The sequence below is a fragment of the Aotus nancymaae genome, unplaced genomic scaffold (assembly GCF_030222135.1).
Source record: "Aotus nancymaae isolate 86718 unplaced genomic scaffold, 86718_ANA_hifiasm-v0.15.2.pri h1tg000016l, whole genome shotgun sequence".
NCBI lineage: Eukaryota > Metazoa > Chordata > Mammalia > Primates > Aotidae > Aotus > Aotus nancymaae.
Window position 1 is genome coordinate 28,179,271 of NW_026988428.1, and position 21,549 is coordinate 28,200,819.

At 35.1% G+C, this 21,549-nt stretch overlaps 1 protein-coding gene across 1 annotated transcript in view; it reads right to left on the minus strand.

The window, feature by feature from the left end:
- The window catches only part of TRHDE (thyrotropin releasing hormone degrading enzyme), a 385,721-nt gene that overhangs the window by 9,152 nt on the left and 355,020 nt on the right, over nucleotides 1–21,549 (minus strand). Inside the window, exons 16-17 of the mRNA XM_012441402.2 lie at nucleotides 9,054–9,221; nucleotides 8,380–8,520 (exon numbers count right to left, since the gene is read on the minus strand). Coding sequence (XP_012296825.2) covers nucleotides 8,380–8,520; nucleotides 9,054–9,221 — 309 coding nt within the window. The remainder of the gene's footprint in view (nucleotides 1–8,379; nucleotides 8,521–9,053; nucleotides 9,222–21,549) is intronic.

Genomic DNA, 21,549 nt, shown 5'->3' on the forward strand with positions numbered 1-21,549 from the left:
CTTATGCCTGTGATCCCAGTGCTTTTGGGAAGCTGAGGCAGGTGGATTGCTTGAGCTCAGGAGTTTGAGACCAGCCTGGGCAACATGGTGAAACCTTGTCTCTACCAAAAATAGAAAAATTTGCTGGGCATGGTGGCATATGTTTGTAGTCTCAGCTACTTAGGAGACTGAAGTGGAAGGATCACCTGAGCTCAGGCATTCAAGGCTGCACAGAGTTGTGATTGTGCACCACTGCACTCCAGCCTGGGTGACAGAGTGAGACCCTGTCTCAAAAAAAAAGAAAAAAAAAGGACATACTTTGATACATTGTGAGGCTGGAGATTGAAGAACAAGAGGCTGAGAAAATATGCAGAGGATATATTGAGGGGCTTAGATTATAAAGCTCACATAGAAATTTTTACAGCAGGGAAATATCACATTTGCTTTTCAGAATGATTCTTGGGATAAAGGGAAGAGGCTGAAGTGTGTTTGTATAATTATAGAGGCAGAGAGACAGAAGGCTATTATTGTAAGAGTACTGGAAAGAGACAAGAATCTGCAATAGGGAAGTGGTAGCAGGAAAAGAGAGGAAGAATTCAACAAACTTTAGGAATTGTTAAATTGACACGACCTAGAGTCTAATTGTTATACATGGCAAAAGATAAAAGGAAGCCTATGTAGACTTCCAAGTGTTGGGCTTGAGCAATTGGTGGACGGCTATAAGAGTTACTGAGAAAAGGAGGACAAGAGAAAAATCATGGATTTGGCCTTGCAAGCACACTCGTAAAGGTAACCTCGATGGGCAATTACCTATCACAAGGAGAAACTTACATAAAATGTCTGGATTAGAGATACAGATTTGGGAGTAATTGAAACCATGAGAGTAGAAGGCAACTAAAATCAGGAAGAACTTGCAGAGTGGGAAGAAGAGTGTCTTCAACAGAGCTCCATGAACTCCAACATTCAAAGACTGACAGAGGAGCAGGAGACCATGAAGATTATGCTCCTATTTGTCAATGTAAACGCCATCATAGTTTTAGATAAGATGGACATTATGAATTCAGTGAGACAAAATAGGCATATTGGGAACCAAATATTTTTTGGTAGGTAATAAACTATATATCCCTATAATTGCATTGCACTCAACTCTGATTTACAAAACCACTCCCTAAAGAAACTGCACATTGGTAGATGTTTTATATTCTTTTAAGTGAAATATTTGTATATATTAATTTTATCTTAAGTGTCTGACTATTCATTCTATTATATGCAAAAAAGCAAAGCAAGCTTTAATCATCCAACTATTAAAAGATTTGAGCTGAAATTATTCAAAAAGTCAATGTGTCTTATAGAAATATCAGTATTTTCTGACAATGAAATTTCTATGGATGGAGTATTTTAATATGATACATCCATTCCTTTTTTTAAAATTAATTTTTATTTTACTTTAACTTCTAGGTTACATGTGCAGATCTTGCAGGATTGTTACATAGGTATACACATAGCATGGTGGTTTCCTGCCTCCATCCCCTCATCACCTACATTAGGTATTTCTCCTAATATTAACCCTCCCAAATCACTCCACCTGCTACTATCCCTCCCCTAGCACCCCACCCCCAACAGACCCCAGTGTGTGATGTTCCCCTCCCTGTGTCCATGTGGTCTTATTATTCAACACCCACTTATGAGTGAGAACATGTGGTGTTTGGTATTCTGTTCTTCTGTCAGTTTGCTGAGAATGATGGTTTCCAGATTCATCCATGTTCCAACAAAGGAACATGAACTCATCATTTTTTATGGCTGCATACTATTCCATGGTGTATATGTGCTACATTTTCTTTATCCAGTCTATCTTTGATTGGCAGTTGGGTTGGTTCCAAGTCTTTGCTATTGTAAACAGTGCCGCAGTGAACATACGTGTACATGTGTCTTTATAATAGATCAATTTATAATCCTTTGGTTATATACCCAGTAATGGGATTGCTGGATCAAATGGTATTTCTATTTCTAGATCCTTGAGGAATCATCACACTGTCTTCCACAATGGTTGAGTTAATTTACATTCAATTAATTTACGTATATGCCATGGTGGTTTGCTGTCTCCATTCCCCTTCCTGCCCCACCCCCTGCACCTACATCAGGCATTTCTCCCAGTGTTATCCCTCCCCATCCTCTCCAGATTTTTTTAATGATCGCCATTCTAACTGGCATGAGATGGTATCTCAATGTGGTTTTGATTTACATTTCTCTAATGACCAGTAATGATGAGCATTTTTTCATATGTTTGTTGGCCACATAAATGTCTTCTTTTGAAATGTGTCTGTTCATAACTTTCACCCACTTTTTGATGGAGTTGTTTTTTTCTTGTATATTTGTTTTAGTTCTTCATAGATTCTGGATATTAGCCCTTTGTCAGATGGGTAGCTTGCAAAAAATTTTTCCCATTCTGTTGTTTGCCAGTTTATTCTAATAATTGTTTCTTTTGCTGTGCTGGAGCTCTTATGTTTAATAGGATCCCATTTGTCTATTTTGGTTTTTGTTGCCATTGCTTTTGGTGTTTTAGACATGAAGTCCTTGCCTATGCCTATGTCCTGAATGGTATTGCCTAGGTTTTCTTCTAGGGTTTTTATGGTGTTCTTATTTTTAAATCTTTAGCCCATCTAGAGTTAATTTTTGTATAAGGTGTAAGGAAGGGGTCCAGTTTCAGCTTTCTGCACATGGCTAGCCAGTTTTCCCAACACCATTTTTTAAACAGGGAATCTTTTCCCCATTGCTTGTTTTTGTCCAGTTTGTCAAAGATCAGAAGGTTGTAGATGTGTAGCATTACTTCCGAGGCCTCTGTTCTGTTTCATTGGTCTATATCTCTGTTTTAGTACCAGTACCATGCTGTTTTGATTACTGCAGCCTTGCAGTATAGTTTGAAGTCAGGTAGCGTGATGCCTCCAGCTTTGTTCTTTTTGCTTAGGATTGTCTTGGCTATGTGGGCTCTTTTTTGTTCCATATGAAGTTTAAGGTGGTTTTTTTCCACTTCTGTGAAGAAGGTCAATGGTAGTTTGATGCCAATAGCATTGAATCTATAAATTACTTTGGGCAGTATGGCCATTTTAATGATATTGATTCTTCCTAACCATGAGCATGGAATATTTTTCCATCTGTTTGTGTCATCTCTTATTTCCTTTAGCAGTGGTTTGTAGTTCTCCTTGAGAGGTCCTTCACGTCCTTTGTTAGTTGTATTCCTAGGTATTTTATTCTCTTTTAGCAATTGTGAATGGGAGTTCACTCACGATTTGGCTCTCTGTTTGTTTGTTATTGGTGTATAGGAATGCTTGTGATTTTTGCACATTAATTTTGTATCCTGAGACTTTGATGAAGTTGCTTATCATCATAAGGAGATTTTGGGCTGAGATGATGGGATCTTCTAAATATACAATTATGTCATCCGCAAATAGAGACAATTTGACTTCCTCTTTTCCTAATTGAATACACTTCATTTCTTTTTCTTGCCTGATTGTTGAATAGGAATGGTGAGAGAGGGCACCCTAGTCTAAAGCCAGTTTTAAAAGAGAATGCTTCCAGTTTTTGCCTATTCATTATGATATTGCCTGTGGGTTTGTCATAAATATCTTTTATTATTTTGAGATACATTCCATCAATACCTAGTTTATTAGAGTTTTTAGCATAAAGGGCTTTTGAATTTTGTGATGGCCTTCTCTGCATTTATTGAGATAATCATGTGGTTTTTGTCTTTGGTTCAGTATGTATGATGGATTACATTTATATATTTGCGAATGTTGAACCAGCCTTGCATCCCCAGGATGATGCCTACGTGATCGTGATGGACAAGCTTTTTGATGTGCTGTTGCATTCAGTTTGCCAGTATTTTATTGAAGATTTTTGCATCTATGTTCATCGTGGATATTGGCTTGAAATTTTCTTTTTTAGTTATATCTCTGCCAGGTTTTGGTATCTGGATGATGTTGTTCTCATAAAATGAGTTAGGGAGGATTCCCTCTTTTTGTATTATTTGGAATAGTTTCAGAAGGAATGGTACCAGCTCCTCTTTGTATGTCTCATAGAATTCAGCTGTGAACCTGTCTGGACCTGGACTTTTTTTCGTTGGTAGTCTATTAATTGCTGCCTCTACTTCAGACCTTGTTATTGGCCTATTCAGGGATTCAACTGCTTCCAGGTTTAGTCTTGGGAGGGTGTGAGTGTCCAGGAATTTATCCATTCCTCTAGATTTACTGGTTTATGTGCCTAGAGTTGTTTGTAATAATCTCTGATAGTAGTTTGCATTTCTGTGGAATCACTGGTGATATCCCCTTTATCACTTTTAATTGCATCTATTTGATTCTTCTGTTTTTTTCTTTTTTATTAGTCTGGATAGTGGTCTATTTATTTTGTTGATCTTTTCAAAAAACCAGCTTCTGGATTTATTGATGTTTTTGAAGGGTTTTTCGTGCCTCTATCTCCTTCAGTTCTGCTCTGATTTTAGTTACTTATTGTCTTCTGCTAGCTTTTGAATTTGTTTGATCTTATTCCTCTAGCTCTTTAAATTTTGATGATAGGGTGTTGATTTTAGATCTTTTCTTATTTCTCATATGTTCATTTAGTGCTATAAATTTCCCTCTAGACACTGCTTTAAATGTGTCCCAGAGATTCTGGAACGTTGTATCTTCATTCTCATTGGTTTCAAAGACCATCTTTATTTCTGCCTTCATTTCATTATTTATCCAGTAGTCATTCAGGAATAGGTTGTTTAGTTTCCATGCAGTTGTATGGTTTTCAGTGAGTTTCTTAATCCTGAGTTCTAATTTGCTTGCACTGTGGTCTAAGAGACTGGTTGTTATGATTTCTGCTGTTCTGCATTTGCTGGGAAGTGATTTATTTCCAGTTATGTGGTCAATTTCAGAGTAAGTGCAATGTGGTGCTGGGAAGAATGTATATTCTGTGCATTTGGGATGGAGAGTTCTATAGATGTTTATTAGGTCTGCTTGGTCCAGATCTGAGTTCAAGTCCTAGATATCTTTGTTAATTTTCTTTCTTGTTGATCTGTCTAATATTGACAGTGGAGTGTTAAAGTCTCCCACTATTATTGTGTGGGAGTCTAAGTCTCTTTGTAGGTCCTTAAGAACTTGCTTTATGTATCTGGGTACTCCTGTATTGTGTGCATATATATTTAGGATAGTTAGCTCTTCTTGTTGCATTGATCCTTTTAGCATATAATGCCCTTCTTTGTCTCTTTTGATCTTTATTGATTTAAAGTCCATTTTATGAGAGGCTAGGATTACAACATCTGCTTTTTTATGCCCTCCATTTGCTTGGTAAGTCTTCCTCCATCCCTTTATTTTGAGTCTATGTGTATCTGTGCATGTGAGATGGGTCTCCTGAGTACAGCACACCGATAGGTCTTGACTTTTTATCCAATTTGCCAGTCTGTGTTTTTTGATTGCAGCATTTAGCCCATTTACATTTAAGGTTAATATTATGTGTGAATTTGATCCTGCCATTTTGATATTAGTTGGTTGTTTTGCCCATTAGTTGACACAGTTTCTTCATTGTGTCAATGGTCTTTACCATTTGGTACATTTTTGGAGTGGCTGGTACTGGTTGTTCCTTTCCATGTTTCATGCTTCCTTCAGGAGCTTTTGTCAGGCAGCCTGGTGGTGATGAAATTTCTCACCAATTGCTTGTCCATAAAGGATTTTAATTGTCCTTTACTTATGAAGCTTAGTTTGGCTGGATATGAAATTCTGGGTTGGAAGTTCTTTTCTTTAAGGATGTTGAATACTGGTCCCCACTCTATTCTGGCCTATAGCGTTTCTGCCAAGAGATCTGTTGTGAGTCTGATGGGGTTCCCTTTGTGGGTAACTCAACCTTTCTCTCTGGCTGCCCTTAGCATTTTTTCCTTCATTTCAACCCTGGTGAATCTGACAATTATGTGCCTTGGGATTGCTCTTCTTGAAGAATATCTTGGTGGTGTTCTCTGTATTTCCTGGACTTGAATATTGGCCTGCCTTGCTAGGTTGGTGAAGTTCTCCTGGATAATATCCTGAAGAGTGTTTTCCAGCTTGGATTTATTCTCCCCATCACATTCAGGTACACCTATCAAACATAGATTAGGTCTTTTCACATAATCCCATATTTCTTGGAGGCTTTGTTCATTTCTTTTCACTGTTTTTTCTCTAATCTTGCTTTCTCATTTTATTTCATTGAGTTGGTCTTAAATATCTCTGCTTGATTGATTTAGCTATTTAAACTTGTGTATGCTTTGCGAAGGTTCTCATGCTGTTTTTCAGCTCCATCAAGTCATTTATGTTCTTCTTTAAGCTAGTTATTCTAGTTAGCATTCAGTCTAAACTTTTTTTGAGGTGATTAGTTTCTTTGCAGTGGGTAAGAACATGTTCCTTTAGCTCAGAGAAGTTTTTTATTACTCCCCTTCTGAAGCCTGCTTCTGTCAATTTGTCAAACTCATTTTCCATCCAGTTTTGTTCCCTTGCTGGTGAGGAGTTTTGATCCCTTGGAGGAGGAGAGGCATTCTGGTTTTTGGTGATTTCATTCTTTTTGTGCTGGTTTCTTCCTATCTTCATGGATTTATCTACCTTTTTGTCTTTGAAGTTGGTGACTTTCAGATGGGGTCTCTGAGTGGATGTCCTTTCTGTTGATGTTGAAGCTATTTCTTTCTGCTTTTTAGTTTTCCTTCTAACAGTCAGGCCCCTCTGCTGGAGCAATGCTGGAGATCCACTCCAGACCCTGCTTGCCTGGGAATTACCTGCAGGTGCTACAGAGCAGTAAGGATTGCTGCCTGTTCTTTCCTTTGGTATCTTTGTCCCAGAAGGGTACCCACCAGATGTCAGCCAGAGCTCTCCTTTATGAGGTGCCTCTTTGGCTATACAGGGGTCAGGGAGCCACTTGAGGAAGCAGTCTGTTCCTTATCAGAGCTCAAGTGCTGTGCTGAGAGCTCCATTGTTCCATTCAAAGCTGCTGGGCAGGGATGTTTAAGTCTGCTGCAGTGGAACTCACAACTGCCTCTTTCCCCAGGTGCTCTGTCCTGGAAAAGTGGGGCTTTATTTATAAGTCCCTGACATATTGCTGCCTTTTTCAGAGATCCCCTGCCCAGCAAGTTGGGAGTCTAGTTACAGTCTGCCTGCAGAGGTGTTGCTGAGATGTTGCGGGCTCTGTCCAGCTACTAAGTAAATGTCCTTGCAGTTTTGTTTACACAGGTAAGGTTACAACTGCCTCAGTAATGGCAGACTGCCTCAGTAATGGTGGCCTGCCTCAATAATGGTGGCCACACTTGCCTTCCCATGGAACTTGACTGTCCAGGGTCGAGCTCAAACTGCTGTGCTGGCTGCAAAAATCTCAAGCCAGTGCATTTCAGATTGGTGGTATTTGTGGGGGTAGGACCCACTGAGCCGGATCACCTGACTCCCTGCCTTCAGCCCCCTCTTTTGCAGGGGAATGGGCGGCTCTGTCTTGCAGTCATTCCAGGCACCAGTTAAAATGGTCGTCCAGGTTTGTGCAGATTTTTGTGCTAGAAACCTGAGGCTGTTCCTATTCGGCCATCTTGGTGGAGCTCCAATACATCCATTCTAACTAGACTCATTATACTAGGGCAACTGATCAAGGTGTGCTTAAAAATAATAAAGTTTACACACTAGCTTTTCATGAACAGAACAGTAGATCTGCTTACTGTCTGGGAACATCTAAGTTTGAGAATAACAAGCAGCATTTACATGCTCTATAATAAATTTAATTTTAAAAGGCCATAAGGATTATCAGAGTAATAAATTAGCATATATTATAATACATTTAAATGCATAATAAAATATTTTCTAAAATTGAGACTAAAGAATTCTCACCATGAAACAAGATGTCCTGGGAATACATTTTACTGCAACTGGAATTATACAACGATTCAAATGATTAATAATCCTTCTGTGCATCATGGTATTATTCAGGTATTTGAAGTTATTTATATTTAAAGAAAATTTAAACAAGTCCTCAGAAGTAATTAAAGTTTTCTTGTTATAATACCACTGTATTTATAAATCATTTCTATAGCATATTTGAGATATAGGGGTTTTATGATATAGTTTCTTCAACTTTGGACGGTTCGATAGATTTTCCAGGAAAGTTGCTCAGCTAAACCTTTTATACTCCAAATGTTTACACATATAACTTATTAAGGTTATCAATTTTAATAAATGAATAAAGTTATAGACTTTTAAAAATAATTTTGAATTTCACAGGAGTGGCAATATTCATATTGGTTGAATATTTTAAAATCAAATCCTATTGTATGGATCTTAGCTTTAACACAAAACTTGGGCCTTTATTCCTCATATATCAGCTTTTATTTACTCATTCAAGTATGAATGACTGAATTCTTATTTCTACCTGGTACTTAATATCTTCCATTTATCTCTGAAAAACTTCCAGGCAAGATCTCGGCCATGTGGATTTCGAGCTACATGGATTATGACATCAATTGCATCTTGATCCAGCACCACCTCAGAATTTAGTGACAGATTTAAAAGCCTATAAAGATATAATTTTGTAAAAAGTTTTAGTCTAATAACATAAACATTTTAATAATCTTACTAAAATTATAGGCCCTAGTTTGTTATATTCTTCAAAAGAATAGTCTAGTGTAATCTTTAATAATGCAAACTTAAAAATAGAACACATTCCTGTTTATAAAAGAGAGAGATTAAACTCGTGGTATTTTAATTAAAAACATTAAACTAAAAAAATCTTGTGGAAGGATAAATCACAATTCTGGTTTGATGATGCAAATTTTTCTTTAAAATTCTTTATACTAAACACTTCCTTTTATAATGAAATATTTTCTTATACATGTATCAATTACATAAAATAATTAGTCATAAAAAGATACAATCAATGAAATCAAGTAACTTTAGTCATTAACATGGCAGTTTTCCTAACCTTTAGGAAGATATATTTTAAAGTAACTAACATATATTCAAGTAAATAAAAGCAACTTTAGAGCAATTTCATTAACAGAGAATACTTTCATTACAGAAACAAATTTAGAAAATCAATTTACTTACCTATTTAATAAATTCCTGTCATCACTGCAAGTTAAGGCTTCCAATAATATTTTCTTCTCAGAAACTGCTGTGGTGGAATGGAATTTCATCCATATGAATTCCCAGACATCCTCATCCAGTAGTGACACTCCTGTACAGTATACGATGTCTCTAACATTTAGTGGTATTCTAAAGAAGCAACCCATGGTGGTTTTCTGTTAATTAAAAGCTTCACAGTTTTGATAATAAAGATAGATGTTGCTTTACTACAGTCAGTTTTTAAAAAGATTATTTTGGTAATCAGGCTTTACCTGAAACATAATACTACATAGTGATAATATTTTTAAAAGATTTTTCGCTGAATTAATAAAATAAAATTTTATTCCAAGGTAGTTTTGGACATAATTATTATTTCCACGCTTTATACTTACACAAAAATAGTAACATAAAGGCTTCACATTCTCATGAAAATAAGGCACTTTATCTTTTCACCAACTTTACTATGTTTATTATACAAAGATTTCACTCTCATAATTGGTAGACCCAAGAATGACAAGAAAGTACTGGCTGAGAAGACTAGTTAATTTGGATAGAACAGAAACATTTTCTCTTAAAATCTTAGATAACTTTCTCTCTAAGTAATTTTCTCACACAACCCTCCAAATTTTGGAGACCTAGAAGATTATAAGTATAGGTAATAAACAGACACCAAAACATAAGTGGAAAGTTATTTTTTCTTATGTTTATAGAAGGACTTAAAATATACTAAAATTTGACTTTGATCCAAAATACAGTATTATAGTGGGAAACTTAGTATTTAATAAGATTTGGCTCTTCATAAATTATAAATTTTCATGTCTACTTTTCCATAGTGATTTTTCTTACTAAATATTCTTTCCTTAAGTTTTGGTATGTAACCTATATTTACTGACTTTTTAATATGCTTCTTTAAAAGAATGCTCCAATACTTTAAGAAAAAGTTTCAAAATATATTTTTGCCTTTTTCAACATTCAGTAATCTGTTATCAAATTTTTCATTTATAATTTGAATATGGCCAATAATTATAAACTTCTTTCTCTGAATAGCAAAAGCAAATAATGCCTTCTAAAGATTTAGGACCCTGATGATTAAAATACTGCTAGGATTAAAGAAATATTTGGAAAACAGGAAGAAGTGTGTGAATAACTACCAGTAAGAGGATCTGAATCTCATTTTGTTACGCAGCTAAGAAGGACTACAATCAGGATATTGTGGCACTATATCAGGTGTGTAGAATTCTAAGAAAGTATCATACAAAATTCATGGTTTCCAGAAAAGGCTAAACTTATTCTGTCTTTTTCAACAAATAAAGTATTTGAAGAAAAGTTACTTTAATTTTGTTAACTAAAGCCTTCTTTCTTTGTGGCATTAGAAAGCATTTTGTTTGATTTGTTTTTAATGAACAAAAGGAACACAGACATAGAATAACCTATTAAAGAGCTTCACATCTTTCTCTTGTTTTCCATCTCAGCCCTGGAGCCCCTGTAGAAAATACCAATGAAAGCCTTCTCATTTATTGGTGACATGTTCTCTCTGCTCTGTTTATAACCAGCTTGACACAGGGGATACCTGAAATCACTAAGGAAGGCGTTAGTATCACATTTTGGAGGACATGCTCAATTCTGGTTAAGATTACAGAGATGCCTCCATCTTTAATAACTTAAATCAACAGCTATAAAAGAGAGCGGGTCTTTTCCTCCATATATTATAGGCTACAGCACACAACACTGCATTATTGCCCTACTTTTGCCAAAAGAGTGAATAAAAAGTTGCAAGAAGAAAACAATAAAATATCTAATGAAATCACTAACTCATCAATCAATGTACAATTCCTTAATATTAAGCATATTATAGTAACTATTTTCTAAGACATATTTAATAAGTTATTAATATACTAGAGAGAATATAGGGATAGAACCCCTTAAGTCAGGTTTTTTTAATTGCCTATAGAACCAATCTCCAATATTGATGTTCAAGAAGAAAAGGCATGTATAAATATAGAACAAAAATGTATAAATATAGAACAACTATGTTGCCTGGAAGGCACTTGAGTACCACATACTATACTGGTGCCATATGCTAAAAGTCTCCAGCCCCTGGCAATCATCATTCCACTCTTTTAATTTCATAAACGTCACCATTTATATATCTCATATAAATGGAATCATATCTGTCTTTCTGTGACTGGTTCTTTCACTGAGCATAACGTCTTGCAGGTTCATCAATATTGTCAATATTGAAAAATGTCCTTCTTTTTAAAGGCTCAATAGTATTTCATTGCATGTGTACACTACATTTTCTTTGTCCATCCATCTGTCGATGAACATTTAGGTTGTTTCCACATCATGGTTAATGTGAATAATGCTGCAACAAACTGGGAATGCTATATGCTTTTGATATCTTGATTTCAATTCTTTTAGATAAATATCCATAAATGGGATGCTGGATCATATTGTAGTTCTATTTTTAGTTTTTTAAGAATGTTCCATACTGTTTACCATAGCAGCTGCACAGCGGCATGGAAAGGTATTGATTTCTCCTTGGCAACCTTGACAACATACTTGACAACACTTGCTGTGTTTGGATTTTTGATAATAGCTTTCCTGAATTTCATTGTGGTTTGATTTTCATTTTTCTGGTAATTAGTGACTTTTTTTCATATACCTGTTGGCCAAATCTATGTCATCTGGGGAGAAAAGTCTTTTCAAATCCTTCCTCCTTTTTGTAATTGGATTAATATTGTTTTGCTATCGAGTTGAAGAAGTGTCTTACATAATTTGGACATAAATCCTTTTTCAAATATATGGTTTGCAAATATTTTCTCCCATTCTGTAAGTTGACTTTTTACTCTTGTTGAATGTTCCCTTTGCTGTGCAGAAGCTTTTCAGTTTGATGCAATCCCACAATTTATTTTTATGTTGCCTATGCTTTTGATGTCATATCCATGAAATCATTGCCAAGACCAATGTCATTTTCTTTCAAAAATGTTTTATAGATCTTAGTACACAAATTTTTCACTTCCTTAGTTCAGTTTATTTCTAAGTATTTTATTCTTTGGAACGTCTATTTTTATATTATGTTATTTTTTCCATAGAGATGGGGTCTTTCTATGTTTTCCAGGTTGGTCTCAAACTCCTAGCCTCAAGTGATCCTCCCACTTTGGACTCTCGCAGTGTTGAAATTACAGGCATGCATCACCATGCCCAGACTATTTTATTCTTTTTGGTGCTGTTGTAAATGTGATTGCTTTTCTGAGTTACTTTTCAGATAGTTTATTGTTAGTGTACAGAAAAACTGCTGATTTTTCTGTGTTGATTTTATATCCTGCAAATATATTGAATTTGTTTATTAGTTCTAAGTTTTTTGGTGGCGACTTTAGGGATTTCAATACATAAGATCAATTCATGTGCAAACAGGGACAATTTTACTTCTCCCTTTTCAGTTGGAATGTCTTTTATTTCTGTTTCTTCTCTATTTTCTCTGGTTAAGGTTTCCAGAACTATGTTGAACAAAGTGGTTAGAGGAGGTATCTTGATTTTGTTTTTGGTTGTAGAGGAAAAGCTTTCAATTTTTCACCATTGAGTATAATGTTAATTGCAGGCTTTTCGTATATGGCCTTAACTACATTGAGGTACTTTCCTTTTATTGCTTATTTGTTAAGACTTTTTTTTTAATCATGAAAGGATATTAAATTTTGTCAGTGCTTTGTATTTAAGATGATCACGTGATTTTTATCCTTTATTCTAATAATGTGGCATATAACATTAATTGATTTTTGTATGTAGAAGTATCTTTGCATCTCAGAGATAAATACCAGCTAGTCACAGTGTATTATCCTTTAATGTACTATTAGTTTCAGGCTGCTAGTGTTCTGTTGAGGATTTCTGCATTTACTCTCATTTCAGATATTTACCTGTAGTTTTCATTCCTTGTGATGTCTTTGCCTGGCTTTGCTACCAGGGTGATGCTGGTAAAATAAGTTTGGAAGTGTTCCTCTTCAATTTTTTTGACAGTTCAGAAGGATTGGAGGATTCTTTAAATGTTTGGTAGAGTTCACCTTTCAATGAAGTCATCTAGTCCCAGGTTTTTCTTTGTTGAGAGGTTTTTGAGTACTAAATCAATTTCCATCTCAGTTATAGATCTGTACAGACTTCCTAATTCTTCACTGGTTAGTATACCGATAGGCTACATTTTGTAGGAGTGTGTCCATTTTTCTGTTATTTCATTTGTTGGCATATAATTGTTCATAGTAGTTTAATTCTTTTTATGTCTGTGGCATTAGTTGTAATATCTAGTCCTTAATTTCTCTTTTTATTTATTTGAGTCTTCTGTCTTTTTTATTAACTAGTCTAAGATTTATCAATTTTGTCTGATTTTTCTATTGTTTATTTCTATTCTTTGTTATTTTCTCCCTTTTGCTAACTATGTGGGTAATTTGTTCTTTTTCTATCTCCTTGAGGTGTAAAGGTAGGTTCGGGTCATTATAAATATAAGTAATTATTACAATAAACTTCCCTCTTAATACTGTATCCCATAAGTTTCAGTATGATGTTTCATTCATTTCTTTTTTGTCTTGATGTACTCTTTACTTTCTTTTTGGATTTCTTCTTGACCCAATTATTGTTTAAGAGTGTATTGCTTAATCCACCTATTTGTAAATTTTTCCATTTTCTTTTTGCTATTGATTTCTACTTTCACTTCATTTTGTTTAGTAAAAGTATGTGGTATAATTTCAATTTTCTTAAATTTGTTAAGACTTGTTTTATGACCTAACATATGATCTAACTTGGAGAAAGTTCTACGTGTGCCTAAGAAGAATGTATATTCTGTTGTCATAGGATAGGATATTCTGTGCATGTCTGTTAAGTCTATTTGGTTTATAGTGTTGTAAGTCCTGTCTTATTGCTCTTCTGTCTGGATGTTTTATTTATTATTAAAAATTGAATACTGACATCTCCACTATTTTTATTGATTTTTATTTCTCCCTTCAGTTCTGTCATTATTGGCTTTATATAGTTAGGTGCTCTGATGTTGAATCTATGTATGTCTATAATTTGTTATGTCTTTACAGTGGTTTGACACTTTTATTATAACATAGGTCTTCTAATGGTTTTTGACTTAAAGTCTGTTTTGTCTGCTATAACTGTTCTTTTTTGGTTTTTCATTTGCACAGAATGTATTTTTCCATCCCTTTACTCTCAGCCTATAAGTGTCCTTAAAACTAAGAAGAGACTCTTATAGACACTATACAATTAGGTCTTGTTTTGTTAATACATTCAGCCACTGTTTTTTGATTGGGAAGTTTAATCCATTTATATCTAAAGTAATATTGATAGGGAAGAATTTGTTTTTGCCATTTTAGCAAAATTGTTTTCTGTTGGTCTTGTAGGTTTTTTCCTTTCTTTTCCTCTCTTACTGTCTTCCTTTTTTTGAATTTTTTATGTTGATATGCTGTTATTTGTCTTTCCTTCTCTTTTTTATAACTTCTATGGCTTTATTAGTGTGCTTACCTTGATGTACACATATAACAGTCTATTTTCAGCTGATAACAACTTAAGCTTAAATAAACACAAAAACTCCACAATTTAACTCTTGCCCTCAGACTTTGTTATTGTTTTCACAAGTTTTATTATTCATATTGTGTACCTTTTAATATATTTTTAGTTATATTCATTTTTAATACTTTTGTCATTTAAACTTTATATTAAAATTAAAAATTATTTACCCACCACCATTATAGTAATAAAGTGTTTGTATTTATCTATATGTTTCATATTTTCTTATATAAGCCATTTTGTTGCTGTTTAGCATCCTTTCATTTCAACCTGAAAATTTTCCTTTAGCATTACTTTCAAGGCAAGTCTGCTGGTGATGACCTCACTCAGCTTTTGTTTGCCTAGGAAAGTCATTATGTCTCTTATGTTTTTAAATGACATTATTGCTTGTATAGTATTCTGGGTTAGCAGTTTTCTTTTGCCTTTCAGCATTTTGAATATATCATTCCACTTTCTTCTAGCTTGCAAGATTTCTGCTGAAAAATCTTTTGATAGTTCTATAAGTGTTCCTTAGCATGGGCCAAGTCACTTTTGCTGCTTTCAAAATTATCTTTTTCACTTTTGCCAATTTGATTATACCGTGTCTTGATGTACATTTCCTTAAGGTCACTTTATTTGGTGTGCTTGGGCTTTTTGCTTCTGAATGTCCATTTCCTTCTCTAGATTTGTGAAGTTTTCAGCCATTATATCTTTGAAAAAGCTGTCTAGTCCTTTCACTTTATCTTCTGCTTCTTGGACTTCCATGATGTGTATATTGGTCCACGTCCTGGTGTCCCAAAACTCCCTTATGCTATATTCACTTCTTTTCATTATTTTGCATTTTTTCTCTTCTAAGTAAATCTTTAAATACTTGTCTTTAAAGTTGCTGATTGATCCATCTTTATGTATCTGATCTGCTGTTTAACACTTCTATTAATAGTAAATTTTTCAGTTAATGTATTCTTCAGTTTCATTATCTGTTTCATACTTTTAAATGTTTTCTATCTTGTTTAAATTATTTTAAATGTATTGTACTCTTGACTTCAGTGAGCTTCTTTATGATAGTTATTTTGAATTATCTGTCCGATAAATCATATGTTTTATTGTGGTCAATTTTTGAAGATTTATCTTGTTCTTTTCTTTGGGACATCATTCCTAGTTTCTTAGTTTTTCTTGACTATTGGTTGATACCTGCACATTAATCAATTACTTCTCCAAATTCACAAACTGGCCTTGTACAGAAAAAGATACACACCCAATAGCCTGGCTAGAGATTCTGGGAATCTCTACTAACTGTCTTTATTCCCAGGGAGAAGCATGCAGCTGTGGTTTTCATCTGCTTGCTCTGTGTTGAGCTGGGGAAAAGCTGCAGTGTTTAACAGTCCAGGCCACTGTTCTGTTAGTGGCTAGCTTGCACCAGACCCATCAGAATGCCAAGACTGAGAAGTCAGATGTTAATTCTTCGGGGTGCCTCAGAGAAGTCTGAGCACTGGACGTACAGATCAACTCTTTCCCTCCCCATGGGGAAGCCAAGAGCTGGGATTTTCCCTCTATTTGATCTGTGCTGGCAGTAGAGAAGATTTATGACATTTACCAGCCCAAACTCCTATCTCTGTCCTCCTCCAGGTGGCTAGACTATGTCAGTTCTGTCAGAGCTCCGTGCCTAGTAAAGCAAATGCTCATTCTTTATGCAGTACCAGAAACATTAAATCACTGGAGGCATGGATCAAATTTTTTCCTCTCTAAGAGGCTATCAATAATTGGAATTTTTGTTTAATCCTATCACTCTGTGTTGGAAGAAATTATGGCATCTCTAGCTCAAGCCACCATCTCCACTTTCCTCAGATGGCTAGATTGTGCTAAACTTTTCAGAGTTCCAAAGTAAGCAAGACAGAAGCCAGTTTTTAGGGGATATCATTGCAAATAGTAAGATACTGGATGCATGAACCTACCTCTTTTCTCCCCTAGGAGAAGCTGGGAGGAGGAAGTCTCTTCCTGACCATTTGACTATGTGCCAGGGAGTAGAGATTCTGAGGAGTGTGTGTCCTAAATCTCTCCACTACCTTTGATGAGTGATCTTACACTCACTAATGATATAGGAACATTCCAATTAGTTTCTGGATTTCTCACAAAGGGAATTTGCCCATAAATTTTTGCTGAATCATTGTGTTTGTAGGGAAAGAAGAATTCAGTGCTTCCTGCTATATCATCTTGCTGACATCTCTCCAAAAATTGTATACCCTTCACGAGGGTATGATTGCCATACTCTGGGCCTAACCAGTGAACTGCAGAGTAATACCAATTCATCCAACATATAATCTTCTGAGAGTTGAACTGGACACAGATGTTACCTGTAATTATTTTTAATTACTTTTTTAAAATCCACGGTTTAATCAGTCATCTTTGATAAACGTTTGATGCTGGAAAGACTGGATTTCCGACAATAAGTATTCATTCTGTTCGGCAGCATTGAAGTGATTCTTGTTAAAACACAGCCTCTGGGTAAGTTAAAAGGACATAAAGTAGCAGTATATTTAAGGAGCTGTTGTATGGCAAGTTGGTCATATACAGAGCAAGAAGAAGAGAGTCTGAAAGGACACCCAGCAATAAAATGTTGGATGAAATGACAGACAGACCTTCCTGAAGGAATCTAACACAAATGGATAAAATAGCAGACAGACCACCCTGAAGGAATCTAACGCAAATACTGGGCAAAAGAGGTCTTTGAAGGCAAAGCTGCCTAGAATAAAGGCAGGTTCTATATTTGTATCTGTAGCTTCAAATGAAGGGAAAGACTGCATACTTTGGATGTGCTTTACAAAAAACACTCCTGGTCAAGTTTCAGTCTTCTCAATGACTGTCCCTCACATAGCAGATATATCAAATCTGATGAAATTCTATTACTATGAAAATGAAATACACATGTTTACATATATAATTTAAAGCATGTTGATGGTCCCTTGAAAAATAGTCCTCAGTCTCTGTTATAAATCCCCCAAATATCAGGGAAGATATGGCTCTATTAGCAGATGCTAGGACATACAATTGCATAGGTTTCTATGGCTCCTTAGGAGAAAATAAATAGCACATCTTCTCACTCCATCAACTCCTCATGTTTTTTATCCATGCAGCAGATGAAGAATCAATGTAAAGTTCACAAGATCATTTTTACTCATGCCTATAAATGAAACAAGATTGGTAAGCACTGGATATGCCAAGGGCCTTCAGTTCCCAATGACTTCCACTGTTAATGAAACCCCCTTTTGTTGCTAAATTTGTAAAGACGTTCTAATAACATTTCAGCAAAATGATTGCTCTGGGGACAGTTTAAGATCTCTTTGTATAAACCAAAGTCATTAGGAACAAATGAAAATGCTCATTTGTTTGTAAAGCATGAGCTAAAAAACCCACAGAACCCACAGTTATGAGCGGTACAAATGAGTCCTGTGAGAGTCCTGATATCAGGATTACAAGGAGAAGGCCCCTCCTAGTGAACATGGAAATTGTTTATTAGAATGTGAATATTCCCACAATCATTTCTCTTTAAATGCTGCCTGAGCATTATATTCTTTAATAGAATTTTATTATCTGGGAAGGAAAGCTGTGTTTGTTTTTCTCTAGGTACCATATACATGATAAACATGAACAGTGAGTTAGCCTCTCCTAGCTACATCATACAAGATGAATGGGGTAATGCTTAGCCAAAATAAAATACCTTTATCTTTTTTAGGATACTGACATTACAGAAATTATTACCTAATTAGTGTAACTTGTATGATAGTTTATTCCACTCTCATTTTAAATAGGATTGTGACAGAGTTCATTTGTATGACAACACTTTTGAAAGCACAGAAGTTTAGTATATCATTGTGAAATAATTTATTTTCATATTTTAGTGATATTTGTAACTTTCTTTATCTTACTCAAAGCAAATGCTTTGGAAGTAAAAGTTAAAAAATTAAGTAAGTGGAAAAATAAAGAACGTGCATCTTTCAGGAAAAATGTTTTACTGCGTTAAATAATAATGATGGCTGCCTTAGTCTGAACTGCTGTAACAAAGTGCCATATACTGGGAGGGTTATAAACAACTGAAATTTATTTCTCACAGTGCTGGAGGCTATAAGTCTGAGATTAGGGTAACAGCATGGTCAGGTTCTGACAAGGGCCTCCTGCCAGGTTGTAGTCTGCTGACTTCTTAAACTCTTATGTGGTAGAAACAGGGCTAAAAGGCAATCTGGGATTTCTTTCATGAGGTATTTAATTGCATTTGTGAGGGCTTCACCATCACAAATGGTAATATAGCTCCCAAAGACCATATCTTCTAATACTATCACATTGGGGATTAGGATTTCAATATACAAATTTGGGAAAAAAATATGTTGTTCATTCATAACAACAGTAGAATGAAACTAAATCATAGTAAATTGGTTTTTTTGTTGTTGTTGTTTTGTTTTGAGACAGAATCTTGCTCTGTCGTCCAATGTAGAGTGCAGTGGTGCAATCTTGGCTCACTGTAACTTCCGCCTCCTAGGTTCAACCAATTCTCCTGCCTCAGCCTCTCATGTAGCTGAGATTACAGGAGTCCATGACCGTGCCTGGCTAAGTTTTGTATTTTTAGTAGATAGGGGGTTTCACCATCTTGGCCAGGCTGGTCTCGAACCCTGACCTTGTAATTCACCTGTCTTGGCCTTCCAAAGGGCTGGGATTACAGGTGTGAGCCACCGTGCCTGGCCCAGTATTTTAGTTATTAAATGAAAAACAGTGAAATGTATTTACATGATAAATAATTGAGACAATTTCCAAAGATTTTGCTGTGAATGTTTTCATTGCTATATGGTAAAAAATCTGAACTCAACTAAAATATCAACAATAAGGCACTGGTTTGTTAACATACAAATAGCAACTGAGAATGATATCATATATTAATATTTAGTCATATAATAAAATATACTAAAGCTAAAGCATAATGCATATGTCAATGAATAATATGTGTAATACCATTGCATTGTTTACAAAAATTACATAATGTGTATGTTCTTAGGAAAAATAAACTGAAAGGACAAACAAGTATATTAACGTTTGCCTCAGGGTTTGGTCATTATAGATAACTACTCTTTCTTTTTTTGAACTCATATATTTTGTGTTTAATTATTTAGTAACTTTTATAATTAGTTTGGAAATAAGTAAATGTATAAGTACATTTGTAAAAATAAATTATTACTTACTGTTAGAATAAAATACATTCAATATACAAAAATGCAATTGAATAATACGTAGAGATAAATTTAAAATATCCTAGAGAGGAAAGTTATACTTGCCAAAGGAAAAACATATTTAAAATTCAAATTTAGATAATTATGCCATGAGTCTATTTCTAAGCAAGTTTTTGGCAGGCCTAATTTAGCCAGTGACTGCCTCTAGGTCCAGGTAAGTCAAGGTCATTGCCTTGGCCTTCATTTTTTAGCCTAATTGGACAGGGCTAAACACATGGGTTCTAAAGTCCTTTCTTGCTCTGTGAGTACAAGAGTTTTTCATTAGTGATTGTATTTGCACTGAAATGTGGGTTCAATTATTTTCAAAGACAATGAAAAGCATTTCTCAAACCTAGCCTCTCTAAGAGCACCTCATTCTTTCAGTGGCACTACACGTGCCATTGATATAGAGTGACGCCTAACACTTAATTAATTTATAATTAATTCATTCATTTGAAAGATTGTTTGCCTACTCTAACTGAAAATTAAAAGCTTTGGTGGAGGCTTCCTTGCCAATATTCCAAATCTTGTTCTGCCTTACAAATGCTTGTCCTCTTTGGGGACAGACAATCCATGACTTTGAAATAGCAAACTGAAAAATAACCTGCATTTACAGAGGCTGACTTTGTTCATAGTGTCCTCTATTCTCATTTCTTTCTATCCTCATTCTTTAGCTTCTTGTCTGCTGTTAATAAAGCCACCATGAATAAAACTTAAAGGCATTTAGAAGGAATGAGCCACGTTTTGTACCTATGTGTCAGTTTCCCCTTCTGGAAAATGGGGATAATAATTCCTTACAGGGCTGTTACAATGATTAAATGAGATGTCTGTCCAGTGCTTAGCACAGTGCCTGGTGTATATAAAGGTTTTGGCCGGGGCTTTATCTCCACAATGCGCACTGCCCAGTGCTGGGAAAATAGCAAATTGTTCTCAATATTTGATAACAACTCTCCTCCTCCTCATTATTTATATTACTATTATTATTAAAATGAAGTAACAACCATCTTTCCCAAATGAGTAATGGAATTTTTAAAAAGCAGCAGTAAAAATTTAAAGAATCTCACTGAGTGAATGAGTAATTTATTGAAAAACATGACTGATAATATGTCTCGAGTTTAAAGCATTATAATAAAATACACTTTTATAATCCCACCTAACTTTACTAGTATACCTGTCACTCAAATATAGTACCACTAAATTCATAAAAACCCTGGCAACCAGGAAGAATGTGGTTTCTAGAAATCTCTACGATGCCCCTAGCAAAGAGGGGACAGAATCCCAAGTGAAACACAGAGCCAGTGATGAATGGAAAGGTCACTAGGCAGTAGTGCTGTTTGCTAGGCATCTTTCATGCCACAGCTAGGGTGGTTCTGTTTCTAGGGAGTTCTCTCACTTGTGCCCAAACAGCATTAGCATTCCCCTTGAACCTTAAGTATAACAAAAAGAAATAGGAAAATCTCAAAACAAAGGAAAAGGCAGTTCAAAAACAGTCTGCAACAGCCCTGTGGAATTCAAAAGAATAGCACTGGAGAAACCTGGTGGAGAACAGAACAAATGTATTTAAAATTATCTAAATATGTTCTAAAATGATGTTCAATACTTCCTAACATTTTAATTTTGCCTGTTTGCAAAGAGGCATATGCAGCTCTTTCTATATGAAAAGAAAAAGACTTACTGGTGGGGGACAAGGG